The sequence below is a fragment of the Ascaphus truei genome, chromosome 1 (assembly GCF_040206685.1).
Source record: "Ascaphus truei isolate aAscTru1 chromosome 1, aAscTru1.hap1, whole genome shotgun sequence".
Classification (NCBI taxonomy): Eukaryota; Metazoa; Chordata; class Amphibia; order Anura; family Ascaphidae; genus Ascaphus; species Ascaphus truei.
This window is the reverse complement of record NC_134483.1, coordinates 218,557,128-218,577,152: the sequence shown is the minus strand read 5'-3', so window position 1 is coordinate 218,577,152 and position 20,025 is coordinate 218,557,128. Positions and strand designations below refer to the sequence as shown.

At 40.7% G+C, this 20,025-nt stretch overlaps 1 protein-coding gene across 4 annotated transcripts in view; it reads right to left on the bottom strand.

The window, feature by feature from the left end:
* The window catches only part of SEMA6A (semaphorin 6A), a 131,564-nt gene that overhangs the window by 57,118 nt on the left and 54,421 nt on the right, over positions 1–20,025 (bottom strand). For all 4 annotated transcript variants that reach the window (XM_075601180.1, XM_075601196.1, XM_075601187.1 and 1 more), the window contains exons 2-6: positions 18,882–19,019; positions 13,482–13,599; positions 5,874–5,934; positions 4,179–4,241; positions 2,694–2,795 (exon numbers count right to left, since the gene is read on the bottom strand). In XM_075601180.1, the coding sequence (XP_075457295.1) occupies positions 2,694–2,795; positions 4,179–4,241; positions 5,874–5,934; positions 13,482–13,599; positions 18,882–18,981 (444 nt within the window). In that variant the 5' untranslated portion in view covers positions 18,982–19,019. The remainder of the gene's footprint in view (positions 1–2,693; positions 2,796–4,178; positions 4,242–5,873; positions 5,935–13,481; positions 13,600–18,881; positions 19,020–20,025) is intronic.

Sequence of the window (20,025 nt, the reverse complement as noted above, 5' to 3'; positions counted from 1 at the left end):
TGGAACTCTACCAGCCAGTAGCCAAGCACTGGGTTATCTTTGCTGACACTTTTTTTTCCTTCCTAAATTTAAGGCGGCCTGTACGGCACTTTAAACTAAGAGACAATTATAGTCCAACTGATATGTCTGAGGGCAAACTATCATGTTACTCTGCCTGCAGCGTTTCGCATAATAAATCCTATTGTTAAGTGTGAATAAATCCATAGTTCTAAAAAATTTAATAGGCCAACCCTTGATCTTGGGAAATTAATTCGTAACAATGTGCAGGAATTTTATATATATATATATATATATATATATATATATATATATATATATATCCACTCAGACGCTGTCCAAAGGTTCATGGGATTTCAGCAGCATCCCATCACAGATACAAGGAGTACATCAGTGGACATATATCATCCCCGGCTATTTCTGAAATTTGAATGTAATCCATCTAGGAGATATATTCCTTGGAATAATGTACTGGACATAAATCAAAAACAGCTTAGAGTTCATGGGAAACAATCCTACTTGCTGTACGAGCCTGCAATTAACTTTTTAACTCTTATGCTATGAAGCTCTCATCATTCAGCCGAGGATCTGTCATCATTTGTTTCCTGTCATGTATCTTCAGTGTCCAGCCTTACAGAAAGCAATTACTTTTGTGGGCTGTACAATTAGAGGGGGGGGTTTGAAATGTCAGTGGAAGAAAATAAGATGGGCACATTCTACATGAAGAAACTACACTATCTGATGCCCATCTGCATTTTCACTTCACCGCCCCGGGAAGAGGCTCTGTCTGTGGTTGAGCATGTCAAAAGGTTGATTGAGTGCCATCTGTAATGCGAGGAAAAACAGACAGGGAAGGCACAGGTGTCCATGTAAACTTCTGTGAGCTCCCCTATACAGCCCACTTGTGGTTCAAATGACATGGGTAGCAGGTGATGAAATCCGCAGAGGCAATTGATTATTGTAAAGAAACATCTGTGGAATAGGATGAGACGCATCATTTGTATTCTGCAAATGATGCTGCCAACAATTAAAAAAACAAAAATCAAATTTTTCTAAAAGATGACACTGCAGCAAGAGGGGCAACTTCTTGGGATTTGTTAGAAGCATTAATTGTAACGAGCACGAGGCAGTGATAAGGGGGGTGTGGGGGAGGGTTAGGAAGGGGGTTGGAATAGTCACGGCTTGGCACAGAAATCGGAAAGCCAGCTGCATCCTACAGGCAGGGAATGGTTGAGAATTAAAAAAAAAATGTTTTTCTAACACATAATTGTATTGTGAACATGGATAAACAATCAGCGATGAACGGGAATGAAACGGGAATGAAACAGCACTGCTCCACATTTATTGGTTCCCAGGATTCACTCAGAATGGGAGTTTCTCACCCAAAATAAGAAAGGACCAAGACTTCCGCCTAGTATTCAGAATCCATTCAATAAAAACAATATGCTTCACTAGCTTCTTTTAATATGGAATCAGTGATTACGTGCAGATATGCTATGATCTGAAATCTCACTGGCTATAGGAGTCAATGCAATACAAGAAAGCGGCCTACATCCACTGTCACACACAATGTCACACATTCCGTGCCAAAGTGTTTTCCTTTCCTCAGTACTTATATTAGGTGTATTTTAGTGCTGGTGGAGTGAGCAATGAACTGCTAGTGAAGATATCAGGGGAACAAACAGGCCCCTAAGCACAAGTTTATTTTTCACGGCCTGCAGAGGGAAAAAAAGTTAAGCAGACAGATAGGAAATTCTGGGCGCAAACACAGGTGTGTCTCCCCAACAGCTGACTGATTTAACAATATTTAACAATATACAAACAAGTCGGTGATAGACAAATACTTACATAGTTGCAGTGCATTCTGGCTTGATTGGTATTAGTCTGTAGTTATTGATAAACCTGACTAAATCCCTTCTTGTGAATTTAGCTTCACTGAACATCACTTGCACCATTTATATGTTGAGTAGACATGAGGAAATTGGCCCCTTCGTCTTTCTCTACATTCTTTGTCATACTGAAACTATCCCAACCATAGCATGAATTCTCTTGTTAAACTAAAGCAGACAATATGGAACAGGAGAAAGATTCACATTTCACAAAAGCCTCAACATTACAACTAAAATGTGGGGGTGTAAATTTAAAAAAAGTGTTCTTTGTGGGAAAAAAATTATTATTTTGTAAGCATATCTAAATTGATTGACATTGTTGATTAGATGTAACAAAGGTTGTTAGCCCACAGACTACAAACCAAAGAGAAGAAATGATGGCGAGCGGTTTATAATTGTACACATCCCATTATAACATGTGTTGCTTAAATTCTCCCCAACACTTCCTACCAACACACCACAAATCTTACACTGATGCATACTGGGCAAAAAAAAAGCAGATACAATAATGTAAAGCATCGCAAGTTGAAAATCACTCTCTTAGCATCTTTGTTCCTTACAGATTAAAGGCTGGATTTAGAAGAAGAAAGCGCTTTACCCAGAAAACATTTACAAGATACAGAAAATCAAAGAAATATCACATTTCTCTTTGATCTGAATTTATAGTGTCTAAAGTGCACTATCCTTTCTGTATGGATTAAGGTGTGTTCTTGAAAGGATACATTCTGACATGTTTTTGTCAGATAAACCAAAATACACACACAACCTGGCATTAATTGATGATTCAATACATAACCGTATACTTACTTTATAGTTTCTGCAGGAAGGATTGAAAGCATTTGTTCCACAGACAAACAGTGTGTCGCCATCTCTCTTCAACAGGACCTTAATAAAGTTGTGGCATTCATCCTACGGATTAAAAACAGAAATAGGATTTAAACATCTGCATTCTTTTGCATTGTAATCCTCTGTCGAACAGTTATCATCAAGTTGTTAATGTGCCATGTTTTTATTAACTGTTGCCACACGCTGGGGTCAGCTATGCATTGCATGGGAATGCTGTGTAATACTGTACCTTCTGCACATTAGGAACAATGAGAAACTGCATGTTGTCACTTTTATTTATTTTTTAATACTTCATCTACATCAATGCATTTTTACTTCAGAGACTTAAAAATATACTGTGACAGGTGGCAATAGATTTTAATTACAGAGAATATTACAGCAGATATAACTTTGGAATTAATATTTGTACTTCTTTGATGCTTGCTCCAAGATATATTCAGGGTCTCCGGCTTAGTGAGCTGTTGGCCAAATTGCTGAGCAGACAAGATTTTCTTTTTAAAATAATCTCTGTGATCTTCAACTAGTTCTACTAGCAATGGTATAAAAATAGAAGAAATAACTCAATGCACAGTTACACCAGAGGGTGCATGGACTCTAGGTTACATTAGCCAACATAAAAAAAAAGCACAATGACTTTTTTGGTAGTCTAACCATACTAAGCTAAGACATTTTCCCACACTTATTTTGCTAATTCCTATTTATATTTCCTGTCCCAATCAGGATCATTAAGTACATTGAATTTACATTGATATCCGAATTGAAAGGCATGTTACATATTGTTCATGTAATTATTCTGTAACATTGGAAACTGCCAATGGCAAAACGATACATGGAGGCCATTCATAAAAGAGAAAACAAAAAAAGGAATAGTGCCTCGTGAGGTCGAGGATTGCTTTACCTTGCTGTTAATATGCTTGTAGCCTTATATTTATATAACAATGGTTGCTTTAGAGATGCTTGCAGTCAAGATTTGAAGGACCTTATTTGAAATGAGCACACATGATTTTTTTCATAGCTAGGGCTTTGAAATAAACTTTTTTTATCTAACAATGATTAATGATGTTGGGATCACTAACCCAACTGCTGCAGTGCCTCCCCCCCCCCTTGCCGGCCACCCTGGCGGTGAAAGGGTTAAAGATCGCTAGAATGCTGATCACATGGATTTAATTTTATGCATAGCATTATCCGACTCAACTAAGTCTATGAATGCTATTGTCATCCCATGGGCTTATACATATTCCAATTTTTTTAACATCATCTCTTACAGTAAACAAGCAATTGTTCTGCAAGTTGCCCATGAGTTAATTGAAAAAGCAATTACTAGTGAAGCAGTGTGTGCCATGATCCATAGCACATCGCAGACAGCAGCCACAGATAACCGTCAAAAACCTAACCCCTAGTGGCAGCAGCAGCAGCGCAAAAAAAATAAGAATGGAAATTGCCTACCTTATGCTTCCCCTTCATTCTGCACGTGTCCACATCGTGCTGCTTGGATTTCCATGTCAGTTTCTGCAAAGATCAGGAAAGAAATCAATTAGAGCCCCTGAGGTTACATTGCCTTTGATTTTAATGTCAGGGTTGAATTCAGGAGACAGGCTGCCGGACTTGTTTTCATTAAATTCATCTGTTATGATTAGTTGTCATCTATTTTAAGCCTCGTAACATTATGTTTTAAATGTTCAGAATAACCTCTTTGACATGTGTAAGCAGAATACCCTCTTTGACATTTCTGTTCGAGTGCAATCCTGCACTGCAGGTCTGGATTAACACTTTGCCTCCCTTTGCATCCAAACATAAGACAGTGGGAATTTAGCTCCTTTACTTGTTGAACTTCTGTTCTGGGACCTTACAGATTGATTTACCTACTAATTGTTTACACCTGCTGCAAATGCACGTGCAGCAGCCGACACCCGGGCCGTAGCGTAAGAATGTGGCTAGTACTGGTCAAACAATGTAGTGTTCATGTCATTTATAACGCGCAGTTGCAAATACTGTACAGATACTGCTGGGGATTCTTCACCAATAAAGCATTACAAAGTACCATAGAGGGTACATTATTCATCCATTTGCAGCCAGAGATTTTAAATAGATTGATTTCCACCTGGCAGTGCTGGGTTAAGTTTATAAAAAAAAAAAAAAAAATCTTAACTTGCTTCCGCTCACCATCAGTATATGAAAATCGGTATTTTCAAAAGAAGGGCAAACTTGGAAAAAAAGGTCCACTTCGAGAGTCCATAGTACAAATAGTACCTCGCTCACTGGTGGAGGCCCCTTTGGAATATAACAAGATTTTGGCATGTGTTTAAACACCAAAACTTAAATGATGGACGGGGTAGTTCACGTGGTTTATCAAAGAGTTGGGTAATCAGCAGGCATGTGGACAAGAATAAGCAACTTTTTTTGCACAGCAAACGAAATTGTATTATTCAAATGAATTAGTACTAAAAAAAGTTTTAGATGTTACTGCAGTGGATAAGAAGCCAGAAGGAATATCTAGCTATTCCTGTCATACATTACTCCATGGGTGAGGTGGATAGGAGTGTTTAAGGTGAGGGTATTTAATATAAAATGAGAATAAAATACATCCATACGCACAGCTAAACTCAATGACAAATCCCTTAAAAAAAAAAAAATATATATATATATATTTACTGTATGTTGTTTTGACGTTTGGATACTTACAGGTATATGTGATGCTAATGTAGAATTGTGGGTATGATTTCTGTGTGTATTGTATTGCGTATGTTAATTGTTATAAAACTGTAGACTACAAATAAAGAATTAAGAGAAAAAAAAACCCAATATTTTATCACGGAAAAATACCTGCCATCAATAATTGACAATAAATATTAAAGCACTGCAATAATATAACGGGGCTGGATAGACGCCATTTTATGGATAATCCTGCAGGGAGTTTGAGGCCTTCTAATAAAGACTGCATATTGCACTGGTTAAACCCAACATCGGAAATGTATATAAATAGTTGCTTTAATGGAATATTATCCCCTTTTTGGAAAATTATCATTTTTTAATCCCCATAACATTTCATTTGCAGACAGTGGCTGACAAAGTCTTTAAAAAAAAAAAGACATTATCAATAGTATGCCTTGTTCTGAAAAAAAGGCAATTAAGAACACGTACTTTGCTGAAATACATTTCTTCCGCTGGTGATGTGTCCAGATCAACTGTGTAGATATGGTCCCTGAAAAAAAGCAGATTAACAGCAAAAGCAATAGTTAGAGGTCCGTTTAAAGCAGAACCAAAGAAAGTGAGAAACTGTACATAATACCGTGCTCCTCCCTATAGACGTTTGCTGCAGGTAAAAAGATAGGCCTTACATATAGAAAAACAAAAAGAACGATTCCTGCGCTCCTACCAATTTAGGCTAAGATAAAATAATATTCTCATGAAAAAGGGTATTTGGTTAAACCCTTTGGCCAAAGCATTTGTAAGCCTGCATGAACCAAAGAAAGTGCCTGAAAAAGATCTGGCATCATAAAAGCTGAAGGTAAAATGATGCATGAAAGCAAAAAAACCCAATCAATAAAGATAATGTATTGGGATTACACAGACGTACCATCAGCTACAATTAGATACGGGGAGTACGACGTACAACTGTAGACACATAGATGTATAGCTGTCCTTCGACTAACTCTACTAATATCTATTAACTCATTGACCATGAAAGTGTCATTAACCCTTTTGAATCCTTTGCTACCAGACGACCCAGGAACCTATTACCTGTCAAGTGTTGTTGGACCCCAAAAATGTTCATATCATAAATAATGTAAACAAATCAGATATCCAATTGCTTTTTGAGCCACAATTATTTTTTGAAAGGTACCATGCCTCCAATGTTGTTTTATGTTGAACCTATAAATCAAAGCCCTTTAAAAAAAAAAAAATAGAAGTGTATTTTCTTTCTTTTTTACAATTCTGTGTAGAAATCAGGAAATGTGCATTTACCGAAGGTGACCGTTTTCTATTTCTACTATTTACATAGGAAGAAACAGCAACCATTGTAAAAGTGGCCAGAAACGTTAAAACAAGTAATGGAATGAGTCACTGGAGAAAACAAAGCGAGAGGCTTGTTTATACAATAATATATTGTTCCCCTTAATGTGTCAGTGTGTGCAGATTGTATTACCGTTACTTAATATTACAAAGAGCCTATATGCCTGGATTCCGGCCTTATACTATGTGTGAAGCACTGTTCAATGTAAAATGGAGGATTAAGCCATTTCTCTGGTGCACAGGCCTGCAATGCCTTCTCCAGCACAGGTTTAAGAGGTGATTACAACTTTCAGTTATAGCTCTAAACCGAGCTGCAAATATCTCTGATTGACGATGTGAAAAGGAAGAGGCTGGCAACAGTTAAATCGTTTCCAGACGCCCTTCTTTTCATCACACTTTGATGCTCCATTAGTCTGTAAAATGTGCCCTGGCTCAAAGTTAACATTACTTGAGTACATTTACCTTCCTGTTTTGCTGTGAACTGGGTTCGCTTTACAATTGTCTGCTAATCTCCCTCTGGAGAGGGGAAATAAAATTAGAAGCTCAGGTGCTAGCCTATTTTTAAACACTCCCTCTGTGTGAAATGAACACAAGGGCATTTTTGTCTGGGAGGCATAGACAGAAGAAAAAAAAAAATAGTGGCGTTTTACATAGATAAAAAAAAAAATTAAGCAAACCAAAATACTAGTTATTTCCATGTTTTGGGTGCTTTTTACAAAGACTAAGCAGAATATACTGTATGAACTTTATATGACTTAAAACGAAACATGTGACCAGATGTGCATAAAATAATGGATCTCTTGGCAGGAACGAACATATGAACAAGGGTGCGGTGCAGAGTCTGCTGACACTGAATGAATGAATGCTATGTATACTCATTTTGAGATGCATCTATTTGTGAAACATTTTTGTTTGAGACTTAATGGACTTGGTTCAAAAATGTGATGCAATCCCGTCAATAAAAATGACAGAAAGCATCGAAAGAATCCCAGGTGTTTAATTTCTTTGATGGCAATGGGGACTGCAATGCATTTTAAACCTGTCTAGCCCTATTGGTAGTGAACAGGTTAATTAATAGTCAATTCACAATGGCCAAACATTTTGTCCATTTGGCAATTGAGTTTCTCCCTGGACCTTGATAAATGCCTTCATAATCACATTGCTGCTATGCTGACAAGCGCTGACAAGTACACATCACATCAGCAGATCTTGAGTTAACTGGGTTACTATGATGTTATTATAGCACATAACTAGTAATCCATGTACATTGTATGCACAGTGCCAAAATAACTGGAAAAGAGTTAGGACTTCCAACAACTATTTAATGCTTGTGGCTAAATTCTTTTGTAATTAGGTTCTGTTGTCTGCCAAATGTTGCAATATGGAGTGTTCTGGATTTGTTAAAGAAAAGAACTTCTGTTTGCTTCCTAGGAGCTTGATTCTGCAGTTTATCATGCAGTTCAGATGAATGGCTAAACCACAGTCTGGGTCATTAAAAGAATAACATTAGCTTTTAGCTTAATTTGCTGTGCCCACTTTGTTCTATTGCAGGATGATGCTGCAACACACAAAACGAACAAAATAATCTGAATTGTTTATTTTTAACTAAAAGCTGCACAATGAATATTACCAAATAGATCCTCATGTTTCCCCCCTTGGCCACACTGCTCAGGTTAACTAGGCCTTTTCTTCATCCAGATCATCATACCAATGAGACCTGACATGTCAACATCCTATGATTGTGAGTCTCACTGATTTGCAGTCAGTCCCATGGATTTTTAGCAATTGCGCTCTGATAGACTTCAAGGGAATCTTACTGATAAAAGTCATCATTTTTTTCATGTAAGTGGCAGTTTTACATCAAGCACGCGGAGCAACCCCAACCGTGCTAGCTGCTGTCTCCTGTCTGGCCACCCCCAACCTCCCTCTGTCGAGCGAAATCTGACGGATTTGACGTTCGGAGCGGTCGGCGGGCGCGGGGTGGAGGAGAGGTCCCGAAATAACCAAAATCACGTGCAAAACCTTGCGGTCTCAACCCGAGGGGTGCGGCTGCCTGCCCGGTTCCCAGCACGCCCCGTCGAGACCCACACGCCTTCCCAGCTTGACCGGAGAGCCCAGCAGCTGAGCGGGGCACAGGCACGCAAGCTCTCTATGCTAGTCGTGAAGGCCCGCTCCAGCGTACAGGCGGGCGGGGCGCTGGCGGGGGCTATAGGCGTACAGCGCAGAGGGGATTAAGGCAGTGGGAGTGCATCACGTGGTAGGTGAAGCACACAAGTGGTAGCATACTGTGCTGGGGGTGTACAGTCGTTGGCAGTTGCTTGCTTGCTAGTTAGCTCAATTGTGCTGCTAGTAATGCTCAGGTTGCGGGTTTGTTTCCCACACTGGCCATTTCCTCATATGGCCGGGGGGTTATACAGTTGCGGAGTGCAGTTGGCTCCATGCGCTATGGGGGATATATGGTTGCGTGAAATAAATCTTTGGTAGGGGGCGTATACAGTATTCAGCATGTGTTGTACCATGTGGTATGACCTATATGTACTGTGTGTATTAGATTTCACACCATGTGGCATGGGGATATACAGTTAATGATGCAACATGTGGTATGGGGTATATATATTTAGTTGTCCTTGCCAGAAGGGGCTCTGGGCTGTCAAAGCCGGGGGTTGAAGCGAGGGGGCAAGTACTTCTGGGAGCCCTCTCGCGGTGCCGGACATTTTACTTAACCCACCACCGAGCATTCTGCAGGGACTAGCATTTACGCTATCTCTATATATATATGAATAAACAAAGCCGCAGCCTTTATACCTCCACATTGTGTCTTGTCATTATTTGTATGTTCTGTGTGGGTATCGGGAAAGGGGACAGGGGCAAGGGGGGGGTAGCTTGCGCTTCCCTGGTCAGTAGAAATCCTATCTCTCTTCATATCTCTTCTGTTTTCTCTCTGGCACAAATAACTGCAATCCTGTGCATGCCGTTTACGCCCAGATCTTAATGAAACGTAATTGCTGGGTAATGATAACGCAGTTCCTTATATAATCAAAGTGAGTGGCTCGCTGTGACACTGCACAGAGCAGAAGTACAAACTGTAGCCTTCTCCATTCTGGACAATAACACTTTGTTTTTATCAAACTGTGCGTTCCATAAATTGCATGCGATAAACTAGCTTTTCATTCTGCTGCTTTAACACAAACTGAATGTTTCTGCTTTTCACACCTTCAGCCAGCAGTACAGGGTTTTGTTGCCATGACATAATCTTGTGCAGGAAGGGTATTTGAATAATGCCACTGGCTGCTCTTCCTGACCCGTGGCCACCCATATATTGTATGTCTACAGGAACTCTGGTACAGCTGCTGCTGAATGAACAACTTTGTGGATTCCTCAAGGATGTGAATCTTTTGACCTGGGCTCTCCCAGCACAGTGGGAAGAGATTTGAGCTTCAGGCTAGGTGAGTGTTCAATATACTAGAAGAATTCCTTTGTATTAACCCCTTTTAGGTGCATCATGGAACCTCTGGAAAAAAAGCAAGCAATGTTCCGTATGAGATTTTAGGATATGTGCTTTGCAGGTAAATAAAAACCTAAATACAGTATATGAATACAAAAATGAATGAATCAACATATACAATACATTAACATATACATATATTTCTCGTGGTATTTATTTTGTCTTTTGTTGTTGTTAAAGTATTTCACTATGAAATCCTCACTTCATGTTCATACTGTATTGATGTATATTTTGGGGTCTCTTATACATGATAGAAAATGTGCTACATCATTGAGTGCTTTCTCTTACTCAACATAGGTTGATTAATTCTTTTTTTTATGCTTTAAACTGGTGGAAGTATTTATTAGAAAAACATCATAATACATACTTTTAAACACCTCTTTTTATATCCATTTATTACCTGCCTATCCACAAGAATATAATCAGCTGGGGCTCAATACCAGTGTATCTGTGACCATGGATAATATCCTCTTATAGGATCCAGGTTTAATATTAATAAAACAAATGATTTTTATTTATTCCCCTGTTTAGAGAAGAAAAAGGAGCCCTCACAATCCCTGTACTTATTCCGCCATGGGTGCGCGTCCTTCAAATAAATCTTTGGAGAAGATGTCCTATGGTCAAAAGGTGAACGGCACTTCAGTGGTCTTGTGAATTTTTTTATATTTATCTATATATATAAAACTCAAAATCTGTTTGTCTGTGGGTTTGTGCGCGCTCTCATTGGCTATCATTGGCTGTCAAGCTCTCCCATTGGCTGACTGCGGGGCGGGCCTTGGCTCTCATTGCCTGACTACAGGGTGGGCCTTGGCTCTCATGGTCTCTGAGTGCAAGGTGACATCACGCACGTTCGGAGCTGGGGGGGGGGGGAACCAGAGCCAGACGCCGTGCAACCCTCCCGCCCGCCACCACAACGGACAGCCGCCAACTAACAACCCGCCCGCCCCACAGTAAGTCACCTGCAGCCAACCAGCCCACCATCCTCACCCACCGCCGAACAATCCGCCCCCGAAGACAACAGCCGCCGGCGCCCGCACTCAGCCACCACCGACACACCCTCCCGCACCCCCCCTGAGCCGCCGCCAACAAAACCTCCCGCCTGTGCCCCCAGTGAGACAACGCCGACGAACAACCCTCCCGCCCACACCCCCACTGATCCGCCGCCCACCAACCTCACTGCCCGCACCAACAGTGACCCGTACACCAACCCGCTGTGACGGGGGGGGGGGTGCACAGAGTTGTTAACGGGGGGGGGGGAACGGAGCTGTGAAGGTGGGGGAATCGGAGATGTGAAGGGGAGGGGAACGGAGCTGTGACCGGCGGGGGACCGCAGCTGGGGGGGGATTAGGAGTAGTGAAGGCGGGCAACAGAGCTGTGATGGGGACGACGACTGGAGGTGTCAACCGGGTGGGGGAACACAGCTGTGAAGGGGGGGATCGGAGCTGTGAAAGGGGGGGGGGGAATCCAGCTGTGAAGGAGGGGGGGAATCCAGCTGTGAAGGGGGGGGGATTGGAGATGTGATGGGGAGGGGTGCAGCTATGAACAGGGGGGGGGGGGGACCGGAGCTGTGAACGGGGGGGGGGGGGTGGCAGTTGTGAACGGGGGGGGGGGGGGAGACCAGAGCTGGGAAGGGAGGGGAGCCCGCATTCATGTGCACGGGGGGACCGGAGTGCTGTGAACGGGGGAGAAAGAGAGAGGAGGTAGAGAGGGGTAGGGGGAGAGTGAGAGATGAAGGGGGAGAGAGAGAGATGAATGGGGAGAGAGAGAGAGAGGGGGGGAGCAGAGAGAAGGGGAGCGGAGAGAGAGAGGGGGGAGCGGAGACAGAGGGGGGAGGGAAAATTAAATCCCGGGCAACACCGGGTATATCAGCTAGTTTAAAATATATCAATGTTTGGGCCCCTCCTTCCAAATAAAAAAAGGTCCAAAAAGAAACAGAAATGTTGATTTGTTTAAAATACATATGCACACTTTATTTTCACAAAGCCACTGACGCGCTGTTCACCTTTTTTTCCCTTTAGGCGCTAGGATAGCCAGATAAAAAAAATACCAGGGACAAAAATACATTCACTCACAAGCTGCCCTCCTTGCCTATGCAGTTTAGGCACGCCTATTTACAGGACACTCGTTTCATTGTTCCGGCATTACACAGATCAATACATTTTGGATAAGGCTTCAATCTTCCTTATGGTTTGCTGAAATAATTAACTATGTTGCATATTAAGAACAATGGTCATAAAAGGTTCTATGGAGAATCGTGAACCTTCTTTCACTTGTCTTGTATGATGGTATATTTTGATGGAGATCTGAATAAATGCATATGCATGACTGACACGAACTCTTCCATACTAATAATCTACGAATGACATTCAAAGGTCCACAATTAGCACTAACCCATATCCCCCACATTTATTCCAGCCTGCTAACACACCGTTAGAAAATCATATCACCTGTATTGTATCCTAGGGTAATTATCTTTTTTTTTTTTTTTTTTACTGATACGCTGTTTTTGAAAAGTAGCGCTGCAAAAGAGAAGATTAAATCATACACTGTGATAATGACAAGAATCATGGAAGTCAAAGGTGTAAGGCTCGCAGTAATTAGAATGAGATGGGCTACAGCAGCATAAAGACTACAGTGGGAATGATGAAATGTGCATTAGATTCAGCTTCACCTTGTAATGAAAAACAAAAACGACACCGACATAAAACTGCAAACGCGAATGTAACTGGCACTCAATGTTTTTATCTGAGAAGCGTACATAATGAGGCAGTGTAGACCACATGAAGTTTTTTGCGAAGCCTCCTGTCTTCCACACAGCATCAAAGGATTTCTCAAACATTCTAACGTGAATTGTTAGGGGGGTTTTAGCAGTAGGGATTAATACAAAGTTTTGTTGTGTGTGTTTTTTTTTATTTTCTTTGTTCTTGACCTAATTCAGATGAGTGAATGTAAATGTAGGCATTTTACACCCACCAGTGAGAGGATGTGAAGGGTACGATTTTGCCCATTAAACTGCTCCTGAAGCACAGGATATACATAATCTCAGATTTCACCTCTATCTGCCACTGTCCCCCTCTTTATATACTTTCCCCAAAAACATTCTTACACACTGATGAACACTTTCATAGGAAAGGAACACGACCGCTTTTGTAGAAGAGGGGACTTTTCATTCAATTAATTTAGATCATCCAATCGAATGTAAATAAGACAATCAGAGGGAGACTACCAACCTAGCAGCGATATAGAGAGTCCGGTTCATTATCATGATCTGCTGGATGTCCATCTTATGCCTTTGCGTGCTGTTTCGTCCTGGTTTGTGCCCCACAAATACCGGATACTGTTTTGTATCTGTTTGCAGAAAACAAAGATAAACGGGAGGGGAAAAAAAAAAAAGGTGAGCGAAAAGAAACTGAGACCATAACTGTTAAACTTGTCTGGACAATTTGACACCAACAGTAGAACAGTAACATACCCTGGTCTGCTGTATCTAATGGATACCATTTTTCTTAACATTTGTTAGAATTCTAACAATGAGTATATCACATAATTGGAAATTCAAGACACTAAGGCCTTTAGAAAACAATACTACCTCCAGAAGGTTTTCGCTTGCAGGCATTGTGTCCTTTCACACGGTTTTCCTTTTATTCATTGCAGATTTTTTTTTTAAGGAGCTTAAGGGTGTCAGGGATCATCTTTCTCAAAATTGTTTTTTCTTCCACAACAATTATTCAAGATTTATGGTCAGGAATTTGAAAATGGGATCATTTGAAATATTGTATGGATTGAGCTGTTCCATGGTGGAAGAGATCAACATGCTCCCCTTTCTTTTATTTACAATATATAATGTTCTCCATACTGAAGACTGCCCTTTCTTCTGATATTTATTATCTGTTCTTCTGATATTTATTATCTGAAATATAGTATCAAATGATCAGGGCAGCAATAAAATGTTATTTTCCTGGTGTGTGTGTGTGTGTGTGTGTGTGTGTGTGTGTGTTTGTGTGTGTGTGTGTGTGTGTGTGTGTGTGTGTGTGTGTGTGTGTGTGTGTGTGTGTGTGTGTGTGTGTGTGTGTGTGTGTGTGTGTGTGTGTGTGTGTGTGTGTGTGGTTCTTTTTTTATTCGCTTCTCACATTAATTTTTTATTTGCTTTGTATGAGAACATTAATACACCTTCATTAATTTGATACCTTTTTTATTTGGACTCACAATTTATGTCATAGGACAAGCTTTCAAGAGTTCTCCTTTCTTCCTCAGGTCGGCAATATTGAGTATTGCCGACCTGAGGAAGAGAGGAGAACTCTCAAAGCTTGTCCTATGACATAAATTGTTAGTCCAAATAAAAAAGGTATCACCTAATACTGAAGAACTCATTTATTCTGCACTATCGCAACTGGACTAACATCCATAGGAATTAAGATGCCAAGTAGCAGACAGGTGCAGCTAATTAAATGCCCTTGATTAATTGATCATCAGCAAGTGTGACCACCTATATAAAAGCCGAAGTTTTAGCAGTTTGCTGGTCTGGAGCATTCAGGTGTGTGTTAACACAATGACAAGGAGGAAAGACATCAGCAATGATCTTAGAGAAGCAATTGTTGCTTCCCATCAATCTGGGAAGGGTTATAAGGCTATTTCCAAACAATTTAAAGTCCATCATTCTACAGTGAGAAAGTTTATTCAAGAGTGGAAAACATTCAAGACAATTGCCAATCTTTCCATGAGTGGACGCCCCAGCAAATTCACCCCAAGGTCAGACCGTGCAATGCTCAGAGAATTGCAAAAAAACCAAGAGTTACATCTCAGACTCTACAGGCCTCAGTTAGCATGTTAAATGTTAAAGTTCATGACAGTACAATTAGAAAAAGACTGAACAAGTATGGTTTGTTTGGAAGGGTTGCCAGGAGAAAGCCTCTTCTCTCTAAAAAGAACATGGCAGCGCAGCTCAGGTTTGCAAAGTTGCATCTGAACAAACCACAAGACTTCTGGAACAATTTCCTTTGGACAGACGACACCAAAGAGGAGATGTTTGGCCATAATGTACAGTGCCACGTTGGGTGAAAACCAAACACTACATATCAGCACAAACACCTCATACCAACCGTCAACCACGGTGGTGGAGGGGTGATGATTTGGGCTTGTTTTGCAGCCACAGGATCTGGGAACCTTGCAGTCATTGAGTCGACCATGAACTCCTCTGTATACCAAAGTATTCTAGAGTCAAATGTGAGGCCATCTGTCCGACAGCTAAAGCTTGGCCGAAATTGGGCAATACAACAGGATAATGATCCCAAGCACAACAGCAAATCTACAACAGAATGGCTGAAAAAGAAAAGAATCAAGGTGTTGCAATGGCCCAGTCAAAGTCCAAACCTCAACCTGATTGAAATGCTGTGACTGGACATTAAGAGAGCTGTGCATAAACAAATGCCCACAAACCTCAATGAACTGAAGTAACGTTGTAAAGAAGAGTGGGCCAAAATTCCTCCACAATGATGTGAGAGACTGATAAAGTCATACAGAAAACGATTACTTCAAGTTATTGCTGCTAAAGGTGGTTCTACAAGCTATTGAATCATAAGGTGTGCTTAGTTTTTCACACATGGCTTCTCCATTTTTGCTTTATTTTTATTAAATAAATCATGACACGGTGTAATATGTCATGTGTTGTTGTTCATCTGAGGTTGTCGTTACCTAATTTTAAGACCTACTACGGAACAGTTGATTGTTATTATGTCCTGATATGTAAAACCATAGAATTCAAAGAATGTGTACTTTCTTTTTCTGGACCCCACATAGAGCCACAATTCATCATAAGTGTTATTACCCTAACTCAGTGGTTTCCAACCTTTTTTTGGTTAAGAACCCTAAGTGAAATTCTGAGGAACACACAACCATCGCTAATAGCAAACCTGTGGTCAGACGCATTCTGCATTCTGTATTTTATACACTTTTCAAATGGCCAGAAAATTGCAGGGACCCTTTAGGGATGCCCGGGGAACCCAAGTGTTCCTAGGAACCCTGGTTGAAAAACACAACCCTAACTGTATAACCCAGGGGTGGCCAACTAGCCACTCATTGTGCTGACAGAGATATCCTTAAAATATGACCTGTTGGTGGCCCTTGAGAACTGGACTTGGCAACTCTTGGTAACCCCTACTTCCACACTCATCACCATTAGAATATCCTGTTTTTTAAGGTGCATATCACTTTGCACTGCAGGGCAGACCTGATCAGTAAATTATGTTTAAAAAGCTTGTTGCTAATAACATCACACAAATAAATTTCTATAAAAACTCTACATAAAATTGAAATAAACTTGTTTTGTGTTATGAACATGTCAACAATTAAAAAAAAAAAAAAAACACTTCAATAATGAGTAATCAAAAATCCACAGATTTGGTCAAATGTGACATTAAGTGCTGATCTAACAAACAATATTTTTAAATGCTAGACATGTGCACTGTGAATTGTATTGGAGACTGATGGTAGGCACAATCTCCAGTAACTCTAAATCTATGCTGCAGGTAGATAAGACTGAAAAGTAGGGGACTGGTCATGCACTTAAGTAACTATAGCTCTTAAGAAGGTTACTAGAGGAGATTAGCAGTGGATATGCCAAGAGATTATCCCATGTTCAGAAAAGCACTTTAGATGCAGGTCTGTTAGGCTGGATTCTTTGCAGGTTGGGAAATATTTTACATACATAGAATGTTCCAAAACCACCTGGACCTTACACTGCACATGATAAAAGGTAGATGCAGCAAATATTGGTTTAATAAAGTAATGCCACATCTTATTTTGCCTGGTTATTCCATGTGGACTCATTTGTACAACAAGACAGCTTTCTTGAAATAAAAAGCAGAGCTAATGAATGACTGTGGATCACACAAAATATCAGTCCCTGCAGATTCCCTTTCATCCGTAACAATTTGTAATGCTCTGGTGGGGTGGATTTCAGAAAAGCCCTGTTTTGAGAATCCAGGGTCTACTTAAAGTGACAAAGTCAATTTATTTAAACCATCTGATTCAGGGGTGATATACTCCAGTTCTCAAGCCCCCCCACCCCAACAAGGTCAGGTTTTCAGGATATCCCAGCTTCAGCATAGGTGGTTCAATCAGAGGCTTGAGTCACCTGTGCTGAAGCAGGGACTGATTGAGCCACCTGTGCTGAATAAGGGACTGATTGATTCCCCTGTGCTGAAGCAGGGATATTGTAAAAACCTGACTTTTTGGAGGGCTTGAGGACTGGAGTTGTGCACCCATGATCTAATGTACTGTAACAGTATTAGAAATAGTAAAAATGTATAGTATCGTAAAAACATTTCCGTATTTGTGTCCTATGAAAAAAACACATGTTTTTATACATTTTTTCTCTCCAACTAAATTAGAAAACCATTGTTAATCCTACAACGAAAAGAAGCAGTTTAACAATTTGACTGTTTCCATCACTTGGATGTGGGCAGGACTGTACAGTACCTCAAACATATAAAATGTTGAATCGTTTAAAAAATACGTAGTTCTAAAAATAGTACAATGATGATCTTTTCACAATATTGGACAGTCGGGTTAGTTTTACTGTACGTGTGGATGAACTTTCTGAAAGGACCGGAAGCATCAGTGCTATCTTTAGCTATAGAATGTGGCAACAGTGGGGGGATAATGTTCAGGCTTTAGAGGAAAAAAAGTAGGTGCACTTACCTGAGGGTGAAATAAACAGGAAGGCATATTAACCCCAGGAAGGACACACACACACAACACACACTGTTGCCACATAGGTAAAGATAGCACTGATGCTTCAGGTCCTTTTAGAGATGTCATCCACACTCGTATAGTAAGACCAACCCACCTATCCAATATTTTGATAAGATAATCTACAGGTAACAATTGATCAATTTCTATTTGCGTCAATGGAAGTTAATAGATTACCACTGTGTAACCCACCGGCTCACTATATTTAACACTTACATTGTAAGCTCTTCGGCGCAGGGATTTCCTTTCCTACGGTCTGATCTTGTTTGCTGCACTTATTATAATTCCCTGTGCTGTATTGTTTATTTTGTAAAGCATTGAGTACAATGTGGGTGCTATATAAATACAGATATAATATAGAGATACATTTAAATGGTGGCCTAAGAGCAGTATTTATCAAAAATGTATCAAAAATTCACAAGCTACAAAAACTGTGTCTGTAACTGGGGTGCAAAAAAAAAAAACAGACCAAGAGCAATTCCTTTCATTTATGTGGTGCTGTTTTCAGCTGGCAGTCCGACCCGTTTAAGGCCAGGTCCCCGCTGGCTACTGCAGCGCCCGCTGTTGCAGACGCTGCAGGGACAAGAGCCCTCCACAATGGGTCCGGGCCCGCTGCGAGGGGGGGGAGGCCGCCGTGCTGCGCCGAAAGAAACTCCTGCTCTCAAGAGAATTGAGAGCAAGACTCGCGATAGAACGCTAGGCCACGCCCCTGCCGGTTCAGCCAATGAGGGCGATCCTGCCGGGTGACGTCACGGCCACGCCCCCCTGTCTTTCCCCCTGCACTCGGGGACTCTGCTGCACGTGACGCCAGCCTGGCAGGCGTGCGTGCAGCGCAGGCACTGGGGCCGTAGCCTAAGATCTTAAAGACATGCTATACTTACAGTTGCCATGCGAAATACTGATCGGCTCAGAATCTTCTGGGAATCCAGCCTCAGCAAAGTGTAGTATCGTGAAATATAGCAGCAAAGCTTCTGACCTCATAGTAGTTTAGCTCGAAGACTTTACTTTACTTTTTCAACCTGTAAAAGTTTGAAAAGAAAAAAAAGTTAATATACAAAATGGGCTCAAGTATGAAAAGCTGCAAATGGATTTTTCATAGGTAATAAATTGGACAACACGCTGGAGAATGATCGTGACTTCTGCCCAAGGGGAAAACAATGTTACGGGCGAATAAAATTAATTTATGTTTTGGGACTGCATACATAAATTTAAATAATAATTTTTTAAAAATTCATATTTGCTCAACTATTCAATGCCTGGAGGGTAATATTCCGTTCTTAAAATATAAAGAAACGACAAAGTAGATGAATGCATTAATAGTAGATCACCGCAAAGTACAACACGATCTTGGTTACTGCTCAGAAGAAATCGGAGAACTCTTCCAAATATTCAGCATCGAAGGTCTCAAAAAGATATTGTATAATAAACACTGATGTCTAATTCTGTTTACAAAAAAAAAGGACCAAATAGATAGATTTGTGCAGCTGGCCACATATTAAAGAAGAAAGGTAAAAATGAATGAAGGAAGCATAACATATCTTGTTACAAGGCACAACAATACAAAATCTGTACTTTAAAATAGACTTGGTGGGACGCCATTGTGCTAAGGAAACAAAGTGCCAGCAGCTGTAAGTGTGAAGTGATCAAGGTGTTAATCTGCCAGGGGAATTTCACAGACACGCGTTTTTTTTTCTGCTCTCATTTTGAATCTCTGGTGTGTGATGCTTCCTGCAAAAATATTGTTTTAGAATAAAGCCAGTGGGGAGTTTGCCATCATTCAAGATTGGGTGTGCAACACAAGTGTGCTGAGCCTGTTTAAAGCTCTGAACCCCCTTTTCAAATGAATGTGTCCAAAATGTGTTTACTTGTCCGTTTGCAGGATATGTGAGGCCTCTGTTTGCAGTGCCACAAGCTGCTTGATGAAGTCTGAACTGTTTCGGTTCAACTTGTGTGACTTTGCTTCTGCTGCTGGGCTCTAAACATTCAGACAACCGAATTGACCCAGTAAAAGTGACGATACACAAT